The 19940-nt window shown below is 40.1% G+C and overlaps 1 protein-coding gene across 7 annotated transcripts in view; it reads right to left on the bottom strand.

The window, feature by feature from the left end:
* foxp1b (forkhead box P1b) overlaps nucleotides 1-19940 on the bottom strand; it is a 502439-nt gene that overhangs the window by 168168 nt on the left and 314331 nt on the right. For 6 of the 7 annotated variants that reach the window (XM_078209450.1, XM_078209454.1, XM_078209451.1 and 3 more), the window contains one exon: nucleotides 13314-13403. In XM_078209450.1, the coding sequence (XP_078065576.1) occupies nucleotides 13314-13403 (90 nt within the window). Of the gene's footprint in view, nucleotides 1-13313; nucleotides 13404-14050; nucleotides 14146-19940 lie in introns of those variants that run through there. The other variant, XM_078209456.1, reaches the window with a different exon arrangement.

The raw sequence follows: 19940 nt of genomic DNA, 5'->3' as shown, positions 1-19940 counted from the left end.
TCATTCTGAAAGTCATGTCAAGGTAGTTTATGGCACAATTTTAATAAGGATTGTTTACAATATTACCAGCTAAAGAGTATTCCATCAACTATGAGTTTCTTCTCTCCTCAACAGAAAGAAAGAAAAAGTTTTGTATCACCTCAGAATGTCCCAAAGTGTTTCAAAGCCAATTAATTACTTTTCAACTGTAGTGAGGTATGTTAGCCTAGTCACTGGGAGAACTCCCCATTCTTCTTCGAAAAAATTATCATGGCATCTTTTACCTCTGTGCAATCAAGCACAAGGGGATTTGGTTTAACACCTCATCTGGAAGATGGTGACTGAGAATGAAGTGCTCCCTCACTGCTGCACTGATGTTATTTCAGATCATCACTGGAAATTTCTTCAGAGGTTTACCCAATCAGTTGTTGTAATTTCAGAGGAGACCTTATAATCAGACATCTCTGTGGTTTACGCAAATATTTCACTGTAGCTACAATAACCAATCAGAAGAACCCCAAATAGATCCCTGGCCACAATCCTTAAAGCACTGATTCATGTCGGGGCACATCTCCAAAGCGTTGGCTGATCTTTCCAGTATTTCACATAAGTGATCATTCTTCATGTGAGAACACAGACAGAGTGGGCAGACTATTTCACTTTAGAGGAAATACAATCCTTTGACCACTTAGGATCCATATGTGTTCATTTTCCCACAGGAGTCACTAGAAGATAAAGACTAGACGTAAAAAGGATCTGTAACTTGCAGGTAGCAGAGACACTTCAGGGAGTCAGAAAATCAGCCATTCACCTCAGAAAGTCCAGCCTGTGGTCTACTCTAATAGCCCCGGTATTCATGTGACTGATCCAATTGTGTTTCTGGTCAATTAGGTCACTAGGATGTTGTTGGTGGGGGACTCAGTAATGGAAATGTCACTAAATGTTAAGAGAAGATGGTTATGCTCTCTCTTACTATTTTTTTTGACGGACAGTTATGTCGTGAAAATGCCACTCGGTAGTCCAAACTTGGGTGTTGTGCAAGTCTTGCTTTATGGGCAGCTTCATTACTTGGGAATTGTGAATAGAACTGAACACTGCAATCATCAGCAAACAGCCCCAGTTTTGACCTCATGGTAAACTAAGATCATTGATAAAGCAGCTGAAGATGGCTGGGTGCAGGATTGTGCCTGGAAGAACTCCTACACTACCAAGATGAGCATCCTCCAACTACCAAAGCATCAGTAGCATCTCTGGTATGTTGTGGGTATTGAAGAGAAATCACCACTGATTTCAGTTTTACTGGGGCTTCTTATGCTATGCTTTGTTGAATGCTGCCTTTATACTAAAACAAGTCACTGTCACCTCAGCTCTGGGATTTAGCTGCTGCTCCCATGTTTTGATCAGAGCTCTAAGAAATATTTGAGCGGGGTGGACCTTACAGAACCCAATTTAAGCAGATTATTGGCAAGTAACTTTTTTTTATCCTTCCACGGGACGTGGTCATCACTGGCAATGTTTGTTGCCCATCCTGAATTACCCTTGAGCTGAATGGCTTTCAAGGCCATTTAAGAATCAACCACATTGGAGTCACATGTAGGCCAGGCCAAGTAAAGATTGCAGATTTCCTTCCCTGAAGGGTTTTAGTGAACCACATGGCTTTTTATGACAATTGATGATAGTTTCATGGTCACCTTTACTGAGACTAGCTTTCAATTCCATATTTTATTACTTTAATTTAAATTCTATCGGCTGCCATGGCGGAGTTCAATCCCACAACCCTCGGATCCTTAGCCTAGGCCTCTGGATTATTGGTCCAGTGACATTACCACTAGCCACCATCTTCCCCAACTGCGGCTCAATTCCACCACCGACAATATTTTGCTATGATGTGGAGTAGACTAATAAAGTAAATGCAGGGAATTTTCCTGCATTTTTGTGGACAAGAGGTATCGGAAAACTTTTCATGCAGTTTCACAGACACTAGTGTTCTTGTTGCACTGCAACAGTGTGGTTAGGTCTTCACCACTACAGCTGGAATGTTGCCATAGTTTTGGTGTGTCCACTGCACTTAGTCACTTCTTGACATCAAGTAGCGTCAAGCGAATTGGCTGAAAACTGGCAACTGAGATGGTGGGAAAAGCATGTGGATACTCAGAGGAATCTTCCTCTGGCTGAAACACTTGCTGTTTACACTCAAGTAATCCAGTTGTTTTTTTAATATATAATAATCTGACAGCTCCACAGCCACTTTTATTATTGATACTAGTTTTTTATTTCCAGATTCTAAAAAAAAATCTGAATTTAAATTCCCAAACTGCATGGTGGAATCTGATCTCATATTCTCTCTGGATTATTAGTTCAGGAACCTAACTGTAAGATAGAAGGTTGGCATCGCATGTCTGCTAGCTACTGGCTTAGAGTAGCTTTGGCCTGAGCGCAGGAGCATCTCCTCTTTCATAGAATCCCTACAGTACAGAAAGAGGCCATTTGGCCCATCGGGCCTGCACTGATCATAATCCCACCCAGGCCCTATTCCCATAACCCCAAATATTTACCCTGTTAATTCCCCTGATATTAGGGTCAATTTAGCATGGCCAATCCACCTAATCCGCACATCTTTGGACTGTGGGAAGAAACCAGAGCGCCTGGAGAAAACCCACGCAGACACGGGGAGAACGTATAAACTCCACACGAGCCGGGGATCGAACCCAGGTCCCTGGCACTGTGAGGCAGCAGTGCTAACCACTGTGCCACCCTTTCACCCAGAAGTGTTGTATGAGGTGGGAAGAAATAGAGATTTTACACTCAATGGTTACTAATGCAAGGAATCCAATGGTCTTTGCTACTTTACACTCCATACAAGCCTCCTCCCACTTTACTTCATCTAACATGGTCAGCACATCAGTGGATCGAATACATCCATAAATTATTTGAACAATAACTTACACTTGTATACCGCCTTTGTAGTAAAATGTGCCAATATACTAAATTATGAAATATGTTCACATTTTTAAAGATCAAGTCATTTCACAGGGACATTTATTTTAATATACACTCAGAAACATTTAAGGTTGCACAAAATATTTAAACAGATGCCAAGTGCCAGTGCTGCTGCAAAGGCAGCAAAAAAATGTCTTTTGACACAATGACATGTAACAAAAACAAATTCATTAAGTAGACTCTTTGTATACCTGATAAAATCTAAAACCCGAATTTTAACTTAGCACATCTGGGAAAAAGGCAGTGTGGTCTGGAACCTGATTTATGCCCAGCCTGATTTTACACTCCATTGACATGGATGAAGCCGAGAATTGAACTGGGTGCAAATTGGACGTATAAACAGTGTGTATCCCATTCTCAAGTGGTATTAAAACTGAGGCTATAGACCTGGAATTTCCTGGGTGTTTCTCCTGCTCCACTACCGTAATTCGAATGCAAGTTTGGTTGAAAACCCATTTGCCACCAAAGTTACAATGGTAAAGTGGCTGCAGCTACAGGGGTTTTCTGGGTCAAACTCATCTTGTTTAAGTGCTAAATTACTTGAACAATATTTCTACTCATTCATTTTCATCAAATATTTATGTATAATTTACATTAAATATATGGTAAGGATCAAACTCATTTAACTGTATGTTTTTTTACAACATACACATATAATGCATGTTTAAACAGGAGATTGATGGCCTCTGTCCTCACCTTAGCAAATGCTAACCAGCACCTCATTATTCATGCACATCAGTCATTCCCAAAAATAGGACATTGTCAGAATTTTCATAATGATTTTTTAAAAATACAATCATTCCAGACAATGCAACTTAATTTGGGAAAATCAACTTCAGCTATCTACTCCCCACACACAGGAATTCCCTTCCTAAAGGCCTCTGAAATCTCTATCCCCTTTTCTATGTTAAAGCCCTCATTAAAACCCACCCATCTCACCAAACTTTTGATCCCCGCCCCCCCAATAATTCTTCCTTTAACCATTCATTTGTCCTTGAGTGTCTGCGGAGTGGTTTAGGCTCAGTTTCCATGCTGCAAATGTTGTACGAGTGCAAGTTGTTGTTGTAAACACTCAAAATATGATGTGCTGTTGATTTTGGAAAAATCCTGAAAATAATTAGATCCAGGGGAAAAAATGCTGCTCAAATGTCAACTGTGTCTTTCTTAATGTAACAATCTCACACAACTCAAAGAAACTTAAAATATAAATGATAAATGTAAATCCTTCTGTAGGCATTTGGTCCTTCCTTCCCAATCTTCTTCCTGTCTGCCCTATTTTCGTTTCAAACTTTACCTTCCCTTGAGTTAATCCAACTTATTTTATCATTCAAACCAAGATGGAATGGAACAGAGGTGAGTAAATGGAGTTGAGATACCAATCAGTAGTGATCTAATTGAATGATGGAACAGACTCGTGGGGCTGAATGACCTAACCTTTAAGTAGTGCCATTTGGCAAGCAATCCAGTCAACGGCAAGGTGGAGAACTATTGCAACTGGATATGTAAACTCCACTGTGCCACAATGTTGATGCTATGTTCTCAACTGAACACTTATTGTTGCCAATTATTTGCCAATAACAAAAGGTATCCAACTGTCATCAATTTTCTCACCATTTAATTGGGTAAGTATCTCACATCAATTTGATATTTTCCCTGGATAGGTCAGTTGTCTTTAGAAACTAAAGATGCAGGGAAACAGATGGCATGCAAATCATAAGAACCATTTCTTGTTTAGCTCACACTAACGCAATTTATCAAGGTCAATTGCAGGTTTGTCCAAACCCTGCCGAGGGATCACAACCTGGCATCTGAGGCCCCTGTATCCACCCCATGGACTCACTCTTCAAATTACCGGTAAGTGAATGAAAGATCTGCAACAATCTGCTTGTGCAATCAGAGAGTCTGATCTCTGCTGTATTTGTGGCTGATGGGCAATTTGCGACAGGAACATCCTTTTATTGGACGAGCAATAGCATTTGTAAAGGTGATTGACTGCTCCTTTGTTTTCAGAGTGTGTGCTCTCTCACTGTCCTGCGTAGGCACCGGCCCCTGAAAGGACAAAGGGCCAAAATGGTGGCACAAGTAGGGAGACACAAGGAAAAGCAGAGTGCAAGAGCTCAGGAGAGAAGCGATAGGTGGGGTGGCAAGTAGAAAGCAACAATTGTCCAGCAACAGGAGGTGGTTGGTAAGTCTGGGTGCAGCGAGAAGCCAGGTAGACCCGGGAGTGGCTGGAGGTCGGGTAGGTCTGGGAGCGGCTGGAGGACAGGTCAGATAGGTCGGGGAGAGGCTGGCAGCCAAGAAGGTCTGGCTGGAATTCGGGTAGACCCAGCAGCGACTGCAGCTTGGATAACAAGAACAAAGAACAAAGAACAATACAGCACAGGAACAGGCCCTTCGGCCCTCCAAGCCCGCGCCGCTCCCCGGTCCAGGATTGAATCCTGAATCCAGGATCCCCGCCCAATTTTCCAGCCTATCTACATACCAATATCCTATCCACCGAGCTGTCCCTCACAGCTACGATGCTTTGTTCATTACAACCTATTAACTCACCCCCACCCCCCCATTCCAGACCATGTGATCTCCAGGGAGAGGCGAAAACCCAGAGTGAAAAACCCCAGGGCCAATATGGGGAAAAAAAATCTGGGAAATTCCTCTCCGACCCCCTGAGGCGATCGAAACGAGTCCAGGAGATCACAATGGCCCCGATCGGAAAATGCTTCCCAACCCGAGTCATTTCCACTTCCACGACACCATATGACTTCCCTGCCCCCGAGACAGGTTCCCAACTATCCGCAGTCTCGCTCTGTACTGGCACCAGTACAGCTTCCCACCGTTCACCCTATCTATGCCTTTCATAATTTTATACACCTCTATTAAGTCTCCCCTCATCCTCCGTCTTTCCAGGGAGAACAATCCCAGTTTCCCCAATCTCTCCTCATAACCAAGCCCCTCCATACCAGGCAACATCCTGGTAAACCTCCTCTGTACTCTCTCCAAAGCCTCCATGACCTTCTGGTAGTGTGGCGACCAGAACTGGACGCAGTATTCCAAATGCGGCCGAACCAACGTTCTATACATCTGCAACATCAGACCCCAACTCTTATACTCTATGCCACGTCCTATAAAGGCAAGCATGATAGGTAGGCCTTTGAGTGAGGGGGAGTGAATGTCTGCGCGCGTGTGTGTGAAATCTATCCACAAAGCAGACTGGGAGAGGAGGAAAATCTAGGCTCAAAGATAACCTGTTTTCTTATGAATTCTGCTCAGGCCACCACAGAATGTGTGCCTCCAGGGGTGAAGGTCAATGTTTGATAATCCAACTCTATAGCTATGACCTGTCCCTAACCCTTGCCTTGTGACCCTGGGGCGTTGGCTGTGTGTCTCTCTCTAGCTTTGCTTCTTAAGCAAAATGGCAAAGAGCTTTAACCGGTGAATCTGCTGCTTGGCACGTTTTAATGGGCATTTTTATGAATTACTCTTTATTGAAATTTATTGCTTTGACATTGAAATTTTTGTTGTATGATACAACAATGATACAATTTGATTAAAATTCATGAGCAAGAAAACAATTGAAATGTGCCCCCCCTCATCTGAGAAGGTGGAACAAGGCACAGGTAGTATGCAGTGTTGGGTGGCAGGTCTACCTTTTGGGGTGGCTGCTGAATAGTTTTAGGAACGTAAACTCAACAGTGTGGCCTGGTCCATTATTTACTTGGATTCTGACCTAAAGCTACTGCCAACCTGCCCACTTCTGACTGAAGTTGGGTGAGTGACTGACCCACTCCAAAAGGGCAGGTTGACATTTAAAAATTGGATGCAGTCAAAAAGGCCCGGTAAATTGGGATTCCCCGGCAATCTGTGACATTTTAGTGCAACTCCATAGTTTGTCCGTGATGTCACCGATTGGTTCCTGCCCAGAAGCCTACCCGATTGACCGGCTTGACTTCCAGTCGGATGGGGAACAGTTTGGTGAATGCCACTGGGCAGGGCGAGTCTGAGTCAAGGTCAGAAGCCTGGCAGGTGGAATTGGAGAACTGTTGGGGGTGGTTGGGCGAGTTGCCTCATAACAGGCACACTGGATTCAGGAAATAGATGCTACTGGGTCTGCCCAGCAATGAATGTTGCTGCCTGCTGGATTTCTCAGGGTTCTGGAGCCGAGCCGCCCATAGTCAAAGTGGAAACGCTGAATAAAAATGAGCCTCATTGTAATTTTAAAATGTCAACCTGCCCTTTTGGAGTGGGTCAGTCACTCACCCAACTTCAGTCAGAAGTGGGCAGGTTGGCAGTAGCTTTAGGTCAGAATCCAATTTTTAATATTTTAAACATCACTCCACCCTCCAACAAATGAATGTCACATCCCTCTCCCCGACACACGCACCTGTCTAATTCCACCCCACCTCCCCCTGAATGTCGAATTTTTGATTGCTGGATTTTAAAAGGGGTGTCCATACGTGTTGGAGGACCCATTTGACATTTGCAAATGACAACAGACCTGTTCTACATATATGGACAGCTTTTTTTCTTTAACAAATACCGTACCCTGCCACACAGATCTCTCTATTCCTGGTTAAGGGAACAAATTCTTGCTCCTGCATAGGCAACTGCAACTGGCATTTTTCTTAAGCCAGTTGTCGAAATTGGTACAATAAGTAAAAATAACTGTTTTAATACAAACACCCATGTGCCTTTTTGAATTTTCAGAAGCCACAGAGTATTGGTTATTATTTAGTAATAGTAATTTTATGCATTATTGCTGTACAACTTCAGCTGTAAACAAGGAAATAGAAATGGGCAAAAAATGCAGAAATATTTTTATCCAGACATAACCTGCAGATGTAAGATTCTCCAACTGTAATTAAATTTATTACAATAGCCTCACTTTGAGTGACATATTACTCAAGTTTCAGGAAAATTCCTAAAGCTTTCAAAACAGCAGACATACAGATGTGAACCACACCCCTTCCCCAGTCTGCTTATGTAATGGACAACGGCTGTGAACTCAAACATCAAAATGTCTCAGAATGGACAAAAAATTAATTTACATCTTTAGTTAGAGAAAAAGGGTGGATGGTGAGTGCTGTGGGGGTAGTGGGGTTTGGAATCTTATGACTTCTTAGATGTCCATAATCTTAGAGAAAGCACACAAAGCAAGAACAGCTATTTAATTCAAGCAGAATTACCACAATCTGGTTCTAATATCTGATATACATAGCAAATTGTTTTTGACAAGAAAAACATTTTTTAAGTCTTCAATCTTTCCCAAACTTGTACCGTTGTAAAAATGTATGCAGCAGTTGCAAAGTAGCTGCACATCCATAATAACCAATTTAAGTCATTAAAGATATGCTGCATACAGCACTTGAGAGAAGTCATAAAAAATACATAATCACAGACCAAATTCTACATAGCACAAGCAAGAAGTGGAGCAGATTGATGCTGTCACATTGTTTAAACCGCATTCTCCTTTGAAAAAAAAAATCAGTCTCGTCCAAGTCCGACAGCACAACACATATGGATGGCAGCAATCTTACTGTCTTGCTATCTCAACTAGCTTTCCTGACTGGGCACCATGCCAACAGGAGTAGACCGCCCCTCATTGTCACTTCTATAGTGTGGCGCTTGCACTAACTGCTGTTATTCTAGGCTTCAGGAAATATTCTAACCACTGGATGGGCTCCAGTGCTGTGCAGTAATGAGTTGCAGATTTGAGCCGTTTGGTGCACATATGCTGGGACAATGCTATGGTGTGTACAGCACAGTAGTTCAAATGCTGCCTACACAAACTAAAGGAAAAGGACCCTCAGCTCCCAACAGAAAAAGCTTCAGACTTTGAAGAAAGGTTAGCATTCATCTCCCACCGTGATCCTCATTCAGCCAGCCGTCAGAAAAAGAGAAAACACTATGCTATTTGACCTTAATGTGAAACTCTTTAAGCCGCACAAAGATTTTACTTTAAATCATTATTAAGATGTGGAAGATGCCTTGAGATTTTTTTTGCATAATGTTGTGGATTTCTGTTCATTAAAGGAAAATTGCGCAGTAGTAAAGGCTAATGTGTTGCAGTTTATATTTTGAGCCCAGATTATTTCTTAAACCTACTAACATTATACAGGAAACAATGAGCACTGCTTGAAAAGTCCACGTCATGATGTTTTCATCAATTTTTTAATGCATATGTCTTATGATCCTACAGAAGTAGATATTTTTCATCCTATGAGAAAATTACACAAATGGAATACTTTGAGATCAGTTGGTTACATCTCAATGTACAGACAATTCTCATGTACACTAATCCAAAACATTAAGATTTTGTTCCACATCCTGCTACACAGTTTTGTATGATATTTTTTTTTTCCACACAAATGAAAAAGCCTCAGAGTACATAGTTCTTGCATTACCTCATGCCTACATGCAATATGTTGACTTCACTTGTTTAAACTACACATTAAGAAGTTCATTGTGGAACCATGTGGACATAACATCTTCAACACAGCTGCACATCACATAAACCGCAATAGGTGGCAGCAGCCTTCCCATGATTCCAAACAGAACAGAATATTATTTCCACAATTTTAATGCCCCTGCTTGTGGCAGTGCTACAAAATAAAACTATATTTTTCCCCAGTACTAGTGGACTATCAGCAAGGGTCCAACGCTGTGGTTCCTAATTACCTTCTTCTTCACTCTTGATCCTGTGGCTCCCATAATTAGTTACCTGGGGCTGCAATCCAATTTGAAGTGATGACAAGAAAGTGATCCATGAAAAGTAATAAGTTAAATCCAATTTCAGTCTGCCTCTAATTAAATGCACATGGAACTAATGACTCAACCCTACCATTTCAGTGATAATGTTAATTAGCTAGGTGGGAGTCTCTTTTGCAGGATTCTATGGGTAAACCAAGTCGTGGGGGAGGGGAAGGGAGACATCGAATATTTGAGGGAAAACCGTCAACAATTTGCACACTTATAGCCAGTCCAGTACACTTAGTTTGTCTTTGTTCCTCCTCAAAAAAATGTTACATGTTTTACCTCAGCTTGGAGAATTGAGTTAGATATCTTTAGGCAATGTTTTGCATTTCACTATGAAAAGTGATAATATCTGCTTCACATAACCTGCAAACACTGCATTTGAATTTGTTTCTGTAAGCATAACTGAAAACTAATGATGGCTCAGGGAGAATGATACCTTGTTCACTTAAGGTTAAAGCAACCAAAACTCTTAAGTTAAAGTAGGCTTAAAGATTTAGACCAGCAAACAGCAATTAATTGGCCCAATTTATACTCTGGAATGAATATTCCTACACCTTTCAATAATTGCCACCTATATAGAGGGCATGCACAAATGAATATAACTACATATTTCCATATGTAGTCTTGTTTCAGCTGGTGGATGTTGGTGAGGGGCAGAGGAGGGATGTTATGTCCAAATTCAATTTGAATTGTGCCAATCAATTGATTACAAAAATTATTTTCAATGCTGCCACTGAAGTTAGTATTTTTTCTTGCTATTTCAGTGAAGAAATGCATTTGTCAGCATTGTGGGGTAATTTGTAATAGTCACTCAGGTCTCTCTGCCTACTCACCAACAGCCTCAGTATTAGTCCTTCAGCTGCACAGACCATGTAGCTTGAATGCTCTGAATTACAAATCTGATTTTAACCAAAGATATTTTCATAGCATAAGTTATCATCACCATGGCTTTGAGGAGCTATGCAAAAATAACTTGAGTTTTATATATGTGGTTACAACTGAAATTTGATCTTTCTCAAAAGATTTGAAGAGTTAATCCAATGAGAATTTTAGGGAGATCCCAAGCACAACTGTTGGTGTGTGTTGAATTATCTGATCTCTGATTTTCCAGTGGGAAACAGGAGTTGGGACAGTTTCCAAGTCATGACACAGTGGGATAAATGACCTCCTTCTGCAGTGTAACCATTCTGTGATTAAGGATTCTATGATTAAGGGCAGCGGGTGGGCTCTCAAAGCTGGAAGGTCAATCATAGGTCTTCCAGTTTGAAAGACCTGCAGTAAAAAGGGTAAGTAACTAAGAGAGTGCTTCAGCATAGAGATACCCTCTCACCAACCCCGGGGGGCTGGATAAGAATCCTTCCAGTGGATGGGCTTTGGCTGCACCCACACCAGGCAGACAGACAGGGTGGGCCTGTAATCCTGCCTGGAATGCCCATGTCGGAAAAATAGAAAGGTAACTTATTATCTAAATGGAGAGAAAGTTCAGAGTGCAGAATCTGCTTCACATAACCTGCAAACACTGCATTTGAATTTGTTTCTGTAAGCATAACTGAAAACTAATGATGGCTCAGGGAGAATGATTCCTTGTTCACTTAAGGTGCATGAATCACTGGAAACTAGTATACAGGTGCAGCAGATAATAAGGAAAGCAAGTGGAATTTTGGCATTTATTGAGGAATTGAGTATAAAAGTAGGAAAATGTCGCTGTAACAAACATAGAAACATAGACGATAGGAGCAGGAGGAGGCCTGCTCCGCCATTCATCACGATCATGGCTGATCGTCCAACTCAATAGCCTAATCCTGCTTTCTCCCCATAACCTTTGATCCCATTTGCCCCAAGTGCTACATCTAGCCGCCTCTTTAATACATTCAATGTTTTGGCAATTGTACAAGGCATTAGTGAGGCACCTGCAGTATTGTGTACAGTTTTGGTCCCTTTACTTGAGGAGGGATGTAGTTGCATAGGAGACAATCCAGAGGAGGTTCACTAGATTGATTCCAGAGATGAGGGGTTGGTCTTCTGAAGAGAGATTGAGCAGTTTAGGTCTATACACTCTGGAATTTTGAAGAATGAAGGAAGATCTACTTGAGGCATGTAAAATGCTAAAGGGGATTGACAAGGTAAATGTAGAGAGGATCTTTCCTCTTGTAGGGCAATCTAGAACAAGAGGTCATAGTTTTAGGATACGGGGTAGAAGATTTAAAACAGAGATGAGGAGAAATTGCTTCTCTAAAAGGGTTGTGAATCCGTAGAATTCACGACCTCAGAGTTCAGTGGATGCTGGGACATTGAGTAAATTTGAAGGGATAGACAGATTATTAATTAGTAATGAGTTGAAGGGTTATGGAGAATGGGCAGGGAAGTAGTGTTGAGGCCAAGACAAGATCAGCCACAATGGTGTTGAATGGTGGAATAAGCTCAAGGGGCCGAATTGCCTACTGCTACTCCTAGTTCTTATGTTCATGCATTCAAGCAGTCACATGGTCCCTTGTTCCTGGAAGCCTGCTGCAAAAAATCCTAGACAGCCTTCTTTATCCCTGGCTAACACAATTGGCTACCTGCCTCACTGAAAGCCACTTCAGCATAATAATGGGCAGCGGCAGGAACAGAATCAGAAAATTGGCACGCTGAGCGGCGCGAGTATTTTCAGGCTCCATTATTCACCGTTCCTGAACTTGGCAGGGTACAAAATTTCAGTGATGTGTGTGTGGATGTCAGTGGAGAACAGGGCTATGGTCAGTGGAGGTGCACATACTTAAAAGTGAGAACAAATTTCCAAATATAAAATGGAAACATAAATCACTTTTAGTTTTTTTTTTCTTTTTTTTAATATCGAAAGTATACTGGCTGATATAAATCTTTCTTTACCATGAAAATGTTGTAATCCTAGCTCAAGGTCATTTTACTTCAACCCAGTTTAGGGAAATGCAGAACTTTTTTAATGTACAATTTTAGTGCAGCCAATAAAAATGGCAAGAATGCATATTGCTGGACTGCATTTCATTTCATGTTTTTTGTGAGCAAGAGACAAAGCAGAGAGCAAAAATCATTCATGGTATTAACAGTATGTAGATTTATATATAAATATCAAAGACCCAAAGTGGCATTAGAATAAATATAGCATTTTATTAAATTATTCTTTGAATGCCTTAATAAAACTGAATTTTAATAATGATACCTCAGTTCAGTGGCACCAAGCCTTCATAAGAATCAAATTGGTTCTGTAATAGAACCTACTATAAGAGTATCCTCTGTAATAAAATTCTTAGTTTGACTATGAAGAGTGGCTCGTTTGATCCTTTCAAATTATTTGAATCCTCACAAATAAGCTGAAAGGTCAAAGTAGTCATATTTGATTTTCTAAGGGAGTTTTTAGACACCAACAACACAACAAAGCACTTCTTCAGTACCTAACATCAGATCTGGTTAGCACACAGATCATTAAAGATTATTTTGCGTCATTCCATTAAGCATAGCACATGACAGCCACGTCAAAGTTGTCCACTTTATATTCTTCCCATCTAAGAACAGTTCAAACATGCACACAATGTTATACATATAATCTATAAATATACACTTACCTGTAGGGTCGGTTGCTTGTCATTTCCCTTGGGAGACTTTAACCCACTGGCTTGTTGCTGCAGCAGGAGCTGTCGTGCAACTTGAAAAGCCTACATAAAAAAAGAATAACATTCACCTTTTAACCATAAATAGACCCAATGGGACAGTTTACTACTCTATCACACAAAGAAGAGTTACCACAAATGGTGCTTCATAGAGTTTGTTTTACAGCTCAAACCTCCACAGCTAACACCCTGAAAGAAAATTTTTAAATAGATAAATGAAATTTATTTCGATTGATGACAGTGCCACATATAATTCTGCAACATTAAATTCTGGAAGTCTCTTTAAAGTTAACATGCTTTTATTGAACATAAAGGTATATCTACGAAATATTCTGCATTCTGATCTCTCCTTTTCGCACTAAAAGAGTATTCCATTTTCAGACTATATTGATGGATGGTTGTCAGTAGATATCAAATTTTCCAAAGGAACAATGCATTATGAAGAGCTGGCTAGAATGTTACAAAACAGCTAAACCAAAGAATCCCTTGGGCTGTGAGTGGGAGAATAATAAAATGGGATATATTAAAATATCTTACAAACCAAAAAGAAATCATGAAAGCTATCCTAATAATACAAAAAGTTGGATGTAAAGAACATTATTGGCCATTTGTTTACTTACAAGTACGATGCTACTTGGGATGATTAGAACTGAATTAAAAATTCTACTCTCTTTCATCAAAATAAATCATACCATAGAATGCTGGCTTTAAAAGATTTGCGATGCACTAAACCATGCTTCTGGCTGCTGGAAAAATAAAACCTAGCATAGGCGTTTTATGCCCAAACTACTCCCTTTTCCTTCTGATAAATAATCAAACTTAGACTGTCCAGAATAAACAAAACCAACAAGCTGGGAAATTCGATGACCATCAGAACTATGAAGATACCAACAAAAAGCAACCCACAGTTCCCACAGTGACTTTCAGTTCCACACCTACATCAGTATAACATCTGAGTAAATAAATTCAGTCACTCTTTCCATTCCCCTCCCCCATGTGATTACTCCTACTATTAAACAAACAGTTCAGACCAGTTCCAAACATCTGACCACTGTTAATCACAAAAGACAACTTTTATGGAGTTAAATATTATTTTGAAAACATTCATTTTATGTGCTTTGGCAGATGAGTTGTTCTTTGTTACTACCTGTTATTTGACTTTATTAAGCAGATTTTTTTGGTTGTACAGTCATCCCCATTATTTATACACAAAACCGACTGATAAAAATATAAATTGATTCTTCGTAATATTTTCCTTATTCCTCAGCATGACCTAATTTACCATCAATTTAAGGTTAAATCATAACATTTGCATCTTTCGACAGCTCCCCTACTTGGCTCACTGGGACTGTTTAATTGGCAGATTTAATTCTGGATATGACACAAATAATTACAGAGTGGGGAAGTTTACCGAAAGATCTTAATGCCTCTAAATTTCCGTTGGCTTGCAGTTGTTCTTTGGCTGTTGCTGTGAAGCGGGGGCTGAAGAATGGTGTAAAGATGTTGAATAAACAGGAAGTGCTATGCTGCTGAAGCTCACTGAAATGAAAATATACTGGAAGGCTGCCCTTCTTGGCCAGCTTAAAAGGCCCGTTTCCACAGTAGCAATGCCCATATAAGTAAATGACAAATAAACAAAAACGTACAATAGCCATCTTGACTTTGTTCTCAAATTTATCCTCGACTCTATTCATGATACTGCTGCTTTCTGTCAGGTGAGTGCCTTAATAACAAACATCACCTCGTAAAGAAAACCAGTGTCTGCTTTGCAAGACTCCAAGACAAGACAGCTTGTAAAAAGATGAGCTGCCACACAAACGTTTACTATAAAAGTGGAACAAAATTCCTTTAGAAATCTTATTTCTGTTGTGGCAACTGCCTGCTGGCTCACAGGGACTGATCTGTTATTTTGCACGTAGTCTCTGCCTGTCTGTCATCCTGGGTGCTAATGCTCTAGTAAAATAACTCATTGGGAGCTGTCATGGGGATGTTTACACAAGACTGTTCCTTTCTTCATACAAGGAAATTTTTTCTGGAATTCATCTTCTTTTGATCTCACATTCAAAGCAACACCACTGTGATAGACGTACAAGTCTTAAAGTAAATCCAGACACTAGAGATAAACCACCAGAGGCTGACAGACAGCAGCATCTAAAGCTCACAAATGGGGGTAACAGCATGTTGTCTGAGTATGTATTATGGCAAAAGCAAGATATATATTAGGTGGAGCTGACTGTCCATGCATTCAAGTTCAAAAAAGTGGGGCCACAAGACCAGAATATTAGCTTAGAAAAGCACAGGCAGCCATAAGTCAAAATAACTATATCATACCAACAGAAGTTTGTACTCTAAACTGGTGATCGATGTACATGGGATACTGAAGATATCAAATAGAATCTCCATTGCATTGGTGACATGTCACAGATGTGGGTTGTGGAGATAACTGACATCTTATTTACGTTGCTGAACCTTCTCACACCAGCTTATAATAGATTCCCATCTATCTGGGAATGTATTGTGAGAAGGCCACAGGCTCTCCCCATAACTTCTGTTGCCAATGTTGGTTTCTAATTTGGTAATCAGGAAGCATGTTCTTACAGTATTTTCCCTAGTTGGACGTGCCATCTAGTGGTTTGCCTGTGAATATGTCAAACAAATTACAGATCCGCCTTCTAGATTTGAACCGAGTCTTAATTCTTCACTCAATTTTATGCAAAGTGAACAAAATCATTCCCTTCGGTGTTCTCTTGAAGACACCGGAGTCGTAATGGAATATTTCTTCATGGATTCCAGCAGCCCTCTGGCACCTTACTCAAGTGACATTCTTTGTATACAAGTCCAGAGAGCAAGTGATGACAAGTTGCTCATCTACTAAGAGACATCTTGTCCTCATCCAATGTTAATACCTATATACTTTGTAGCAGTGGTAACTGGATGTCAGTTAAGAACATCCAGGAACTTCAGCTGCTTATTCCTCATACTAACTCAGAATGCTTGAGGTCAACTATAATGTTCTATTTGCTGCTACTGCTAATATTAGCTAATTTAGCATAGTTGAGGGATAAAACTAGGACATTTTACTCAAGCACTTAGTACACACCAGATAGTATAGGCCCACTGGGCAGTCAAAGGTATCCCAGACAAAGCATTTGTGGCAGCTAATGGACTTACTTTTCTTTTACTGCTAAAACTGAATAAAACATGCTGACAATAAAAAACATTATGTTTTTTATGATATAGAAAGTAAGGAATAGTTTGAATAATCTTCTACAGCCGTCTGATGGTCATCCTTCTTGTTGGCATCAGCATTTTTAGTCTTTGACTTTAAATATCCTTTATAATTTTAAATAGATATTCCCAAACAATGCAAATCCAGCTTTACAATTTGCTGTTGTGTATATATTGACAGAATACCTTTACTGAGTAGGTTACAACCTTGAATACATATTCAGTAGTTGTCTTGCATCAACCACTGTACTACTTTATGATGATGCAAAGATCAGCAAAATTAGATGCTGTCATAAAATAATCGATATTGAAACTTTAACAATCTAGCTCAAAATTTAATTAAATAGAATGTTATTTTGTAACAAAATAACACCATTTAATTGTCTATTGTAATAACATTCTTTTCACCATTTTTAGTAAGAGGTTCAGATTTAAATACAAAATAAATTTGGGATAGCTTTATTCTTACTTCTGAAGAATACTATATAATAGAGCAATGCTGGATAAGCCACATTCTGTCTCACAATGTAGGAAAATGCAGGGCAGATCTGTGATAGCCAAAATGATGCTAATTCCAGACTTCCGAGACAGTCTATGCTAGAGAGAGGCAAGTGTGTGATTATAACTGCAGAGGTGTTACCAAGCCTGAACTGCTCTCTCAGACCACGGACAATGTTTGCTTTGGTGGAGATTTAAGGAATGTTTTGTATCATGTGAGGTGAAAAAATGAAAACAAATTAAAAACAACAGAAGAAGTGATGTGGACAGTATGTTCTCAGAGTACCTTGGCACCACAGATGGTAAAATACGTGTTCATATTTAGTATTCCCTTCACAGAGTTCTTGACCTTGTGCTTACAAAGGTGTACAGATTTAAAGCAAGCTACATCCCCAGGAGAAAAGTAATAAATAGGTCAGTGGTCCCAAACTATTCACAGACACTTTCAAGTGCCCAATTCAAGAGTAGCTTTTGCAAACCAAAGCAGGAAGAAAGGAAAGGACAGACGGATTGGGCAACACGTTTGTTTAAATGGGAGAGTGTAAAAGATAGAAACACAAACTAAGGCAAAAATAAAAGCTGTACAACAGTACAATACAAGCGATGCAGAAAAACAAAGGCTATCAAAGAATTACAGACCAAGACTGAAAGGAACGGGGAACTCACCCAGCTTTCAGAAGTGTTCATGTCAATGTGTTTATAGGGTTGTATAAATTTCCCACCTCAATTTTAAAATCCTAATTAATCTTTTCAGATTGTTCCAGAGCCGCACCTCTCACCATTGCTATAACCGATTCCAGTCCAATAAACCTCAGGGCCTCTGTGCTCCTCAAACTCTGGCTTCTTGCGCATCCCATCATTAATTGCTACACCACTGGTGGCTGGGTTTCCACTGTTTTGACCTGACACTTTGGAATTCCCCCCTCTAAACCTCTTGGCCTCTTCCTTCTTTATCCTCCTTTATGATGTTCCTCAAAATTAATCTCTATTGATCATTAAACTTGATATATCTTTCAGTGGCTCTCATTACGTGTCTTTGGGTGATTTCCTACAATAAAGGTGTTAGACATAAATGCAAGTTGTATGCCCAGTGGGTAAAATTTCAATGTGTTTGCTCATTACAGTCCGCGGAGTTAAGGCGAAGATATTGAACACTTGGGTAAACTCCAGTTTTTGAATCAGGAATTGAGGGATTCAAAATTCTGAGTATTTCGACCAGCTTTTGGGTGGTAAAGATTCACAGAACTTAGGCCCGATCCAGAGAATCTGTCACACATCCTCAACAATATTGGCAGGGACTTGCAGACATGTTGTGTAACTGAGCTTCATACCCATGACAAAATTATGAGAAGGATGTACAGGTGACGCCATGAACTCAGATGCACTCGTGCACTCACACACACACAGGCACACGCACACACATGCACAGCAAGGGGTTAATACTCCTAAAGCAAGAGATTTTCTCATTGATTTTGATGCATATCTGTCACTAATTTCGGTTAGATGCTAATGCAAACCATAAAAAAAGCTGAATATTAAATGGACGCTGACAAAACAAAATACCTTTTTTTCCACTTACAGTTGCTTCCAACTAGACCCATCATTATGATGGAAGTGCAAATGCTTGTATGAAGATGGAAAGTGATTTTGTGCGTGTGCATATTGACAACTTTGACCTCACTGAATCGAACTCTAATTTGGGCCATGTTTCTAAACAGTTCAAATTGGTCCATAGTCTCAGAAAAGGGCGGCTTCCCGCCTATGCAGTGCTGATTTAAGCAATTTCTGATGTTTGAAAGTTATTTCATAGATGTAATTTATTTCTCACACAGCAAATCTGGACTCTGCAAATACCCATACTAGAATGTGTACTTGCTAACAATCAGGAAAGGAAACACTAGTCAATTTTGCCCTTCCTGGCCCAAGTTGTCCATCCCCATCACTGCATCAGTTAACTTAAGACAAATTAATGTTTAAGGCAAGCACCTCTTTGATCTGTGCGGCCCTGAAACAAATAATGCCTTGCAGTTCATCACTGAGCCATGACAGTGGGTGTTCACACAAACTTTCAAAAACAAAGCCATTTTGACAATTGAAATGAGATGTCACCTCACTAACTTATTTCAGAAAGTAACAAGCAAGGTGGATAAAAGGGAACCTGTAGATGCAGCGCACTTGGGACTCCCAAAACACCATTCAATAATGTGCCACATCAAAGGTTGCTACACAGAATAAGAGCTCATGGTGTAAAGGGGTAACATATTAGCATGGATAAAGGATTGGTCAGTAAACTGGAAGCAGACAGCAGAGATAAATTGTCTTTTTCAGGTTGGTAAACTGTAATTAGTGGAGTGCCAGAGGGATCAGTGCTGGGGCCTCAACTATTTACAATCTATTATCAATGACTTAGACGAAGGGACCAAATGTATGGGAGCTAAATTTGCTTATGACATAAAGATAGGTAGGAGAGTAAGTTGTCAAGGAGGTAAAGAATCCACAAAGGAATATAGATTGGTTAAGTGATTAGACAAGTGTTTGGCAGATGAAGAACAATGTGGGAAAATGTGAGGTCCTCAATTTTGGCAGGAAGAATAGACAAGCAATATACTATTTAAATGGAGAAACTGCGGAATTCCTAGGTGCAGAAGGATCTGGTGCTGTGGTAGTTGAATCACAATATGTTAATATGTAAGTGATTAGGAAGACAAGTGGAATGTTGGCATTTATTGCAAGGAAATGGAATATAAAAGTAGGGAGGTTTTCTTAGAACTATACCGGGCCTTGCTGTGACCACATCCGAGTACTGTGTATAGTTTGGTAACTTATTTGAAAAAAAGGATATATTGGGTGTTAGAA

Source organism: Mustelus asterias, chromosome 3 (assembly GCF_964213995.1).
Source record: "Mustelus asterias chromosome 3, sMusAst1.hap1.1, whole genome shotgun sequence".
NCBI lineage: Eukaryota > Metazoa > Chordata > Chondrichthyes > Carcharhiniformes > Triakidae > Mustelus > Mustelus asterias.
This window is presented reverse-complemented; position numbering and strand designations above follow the sequence as displayed.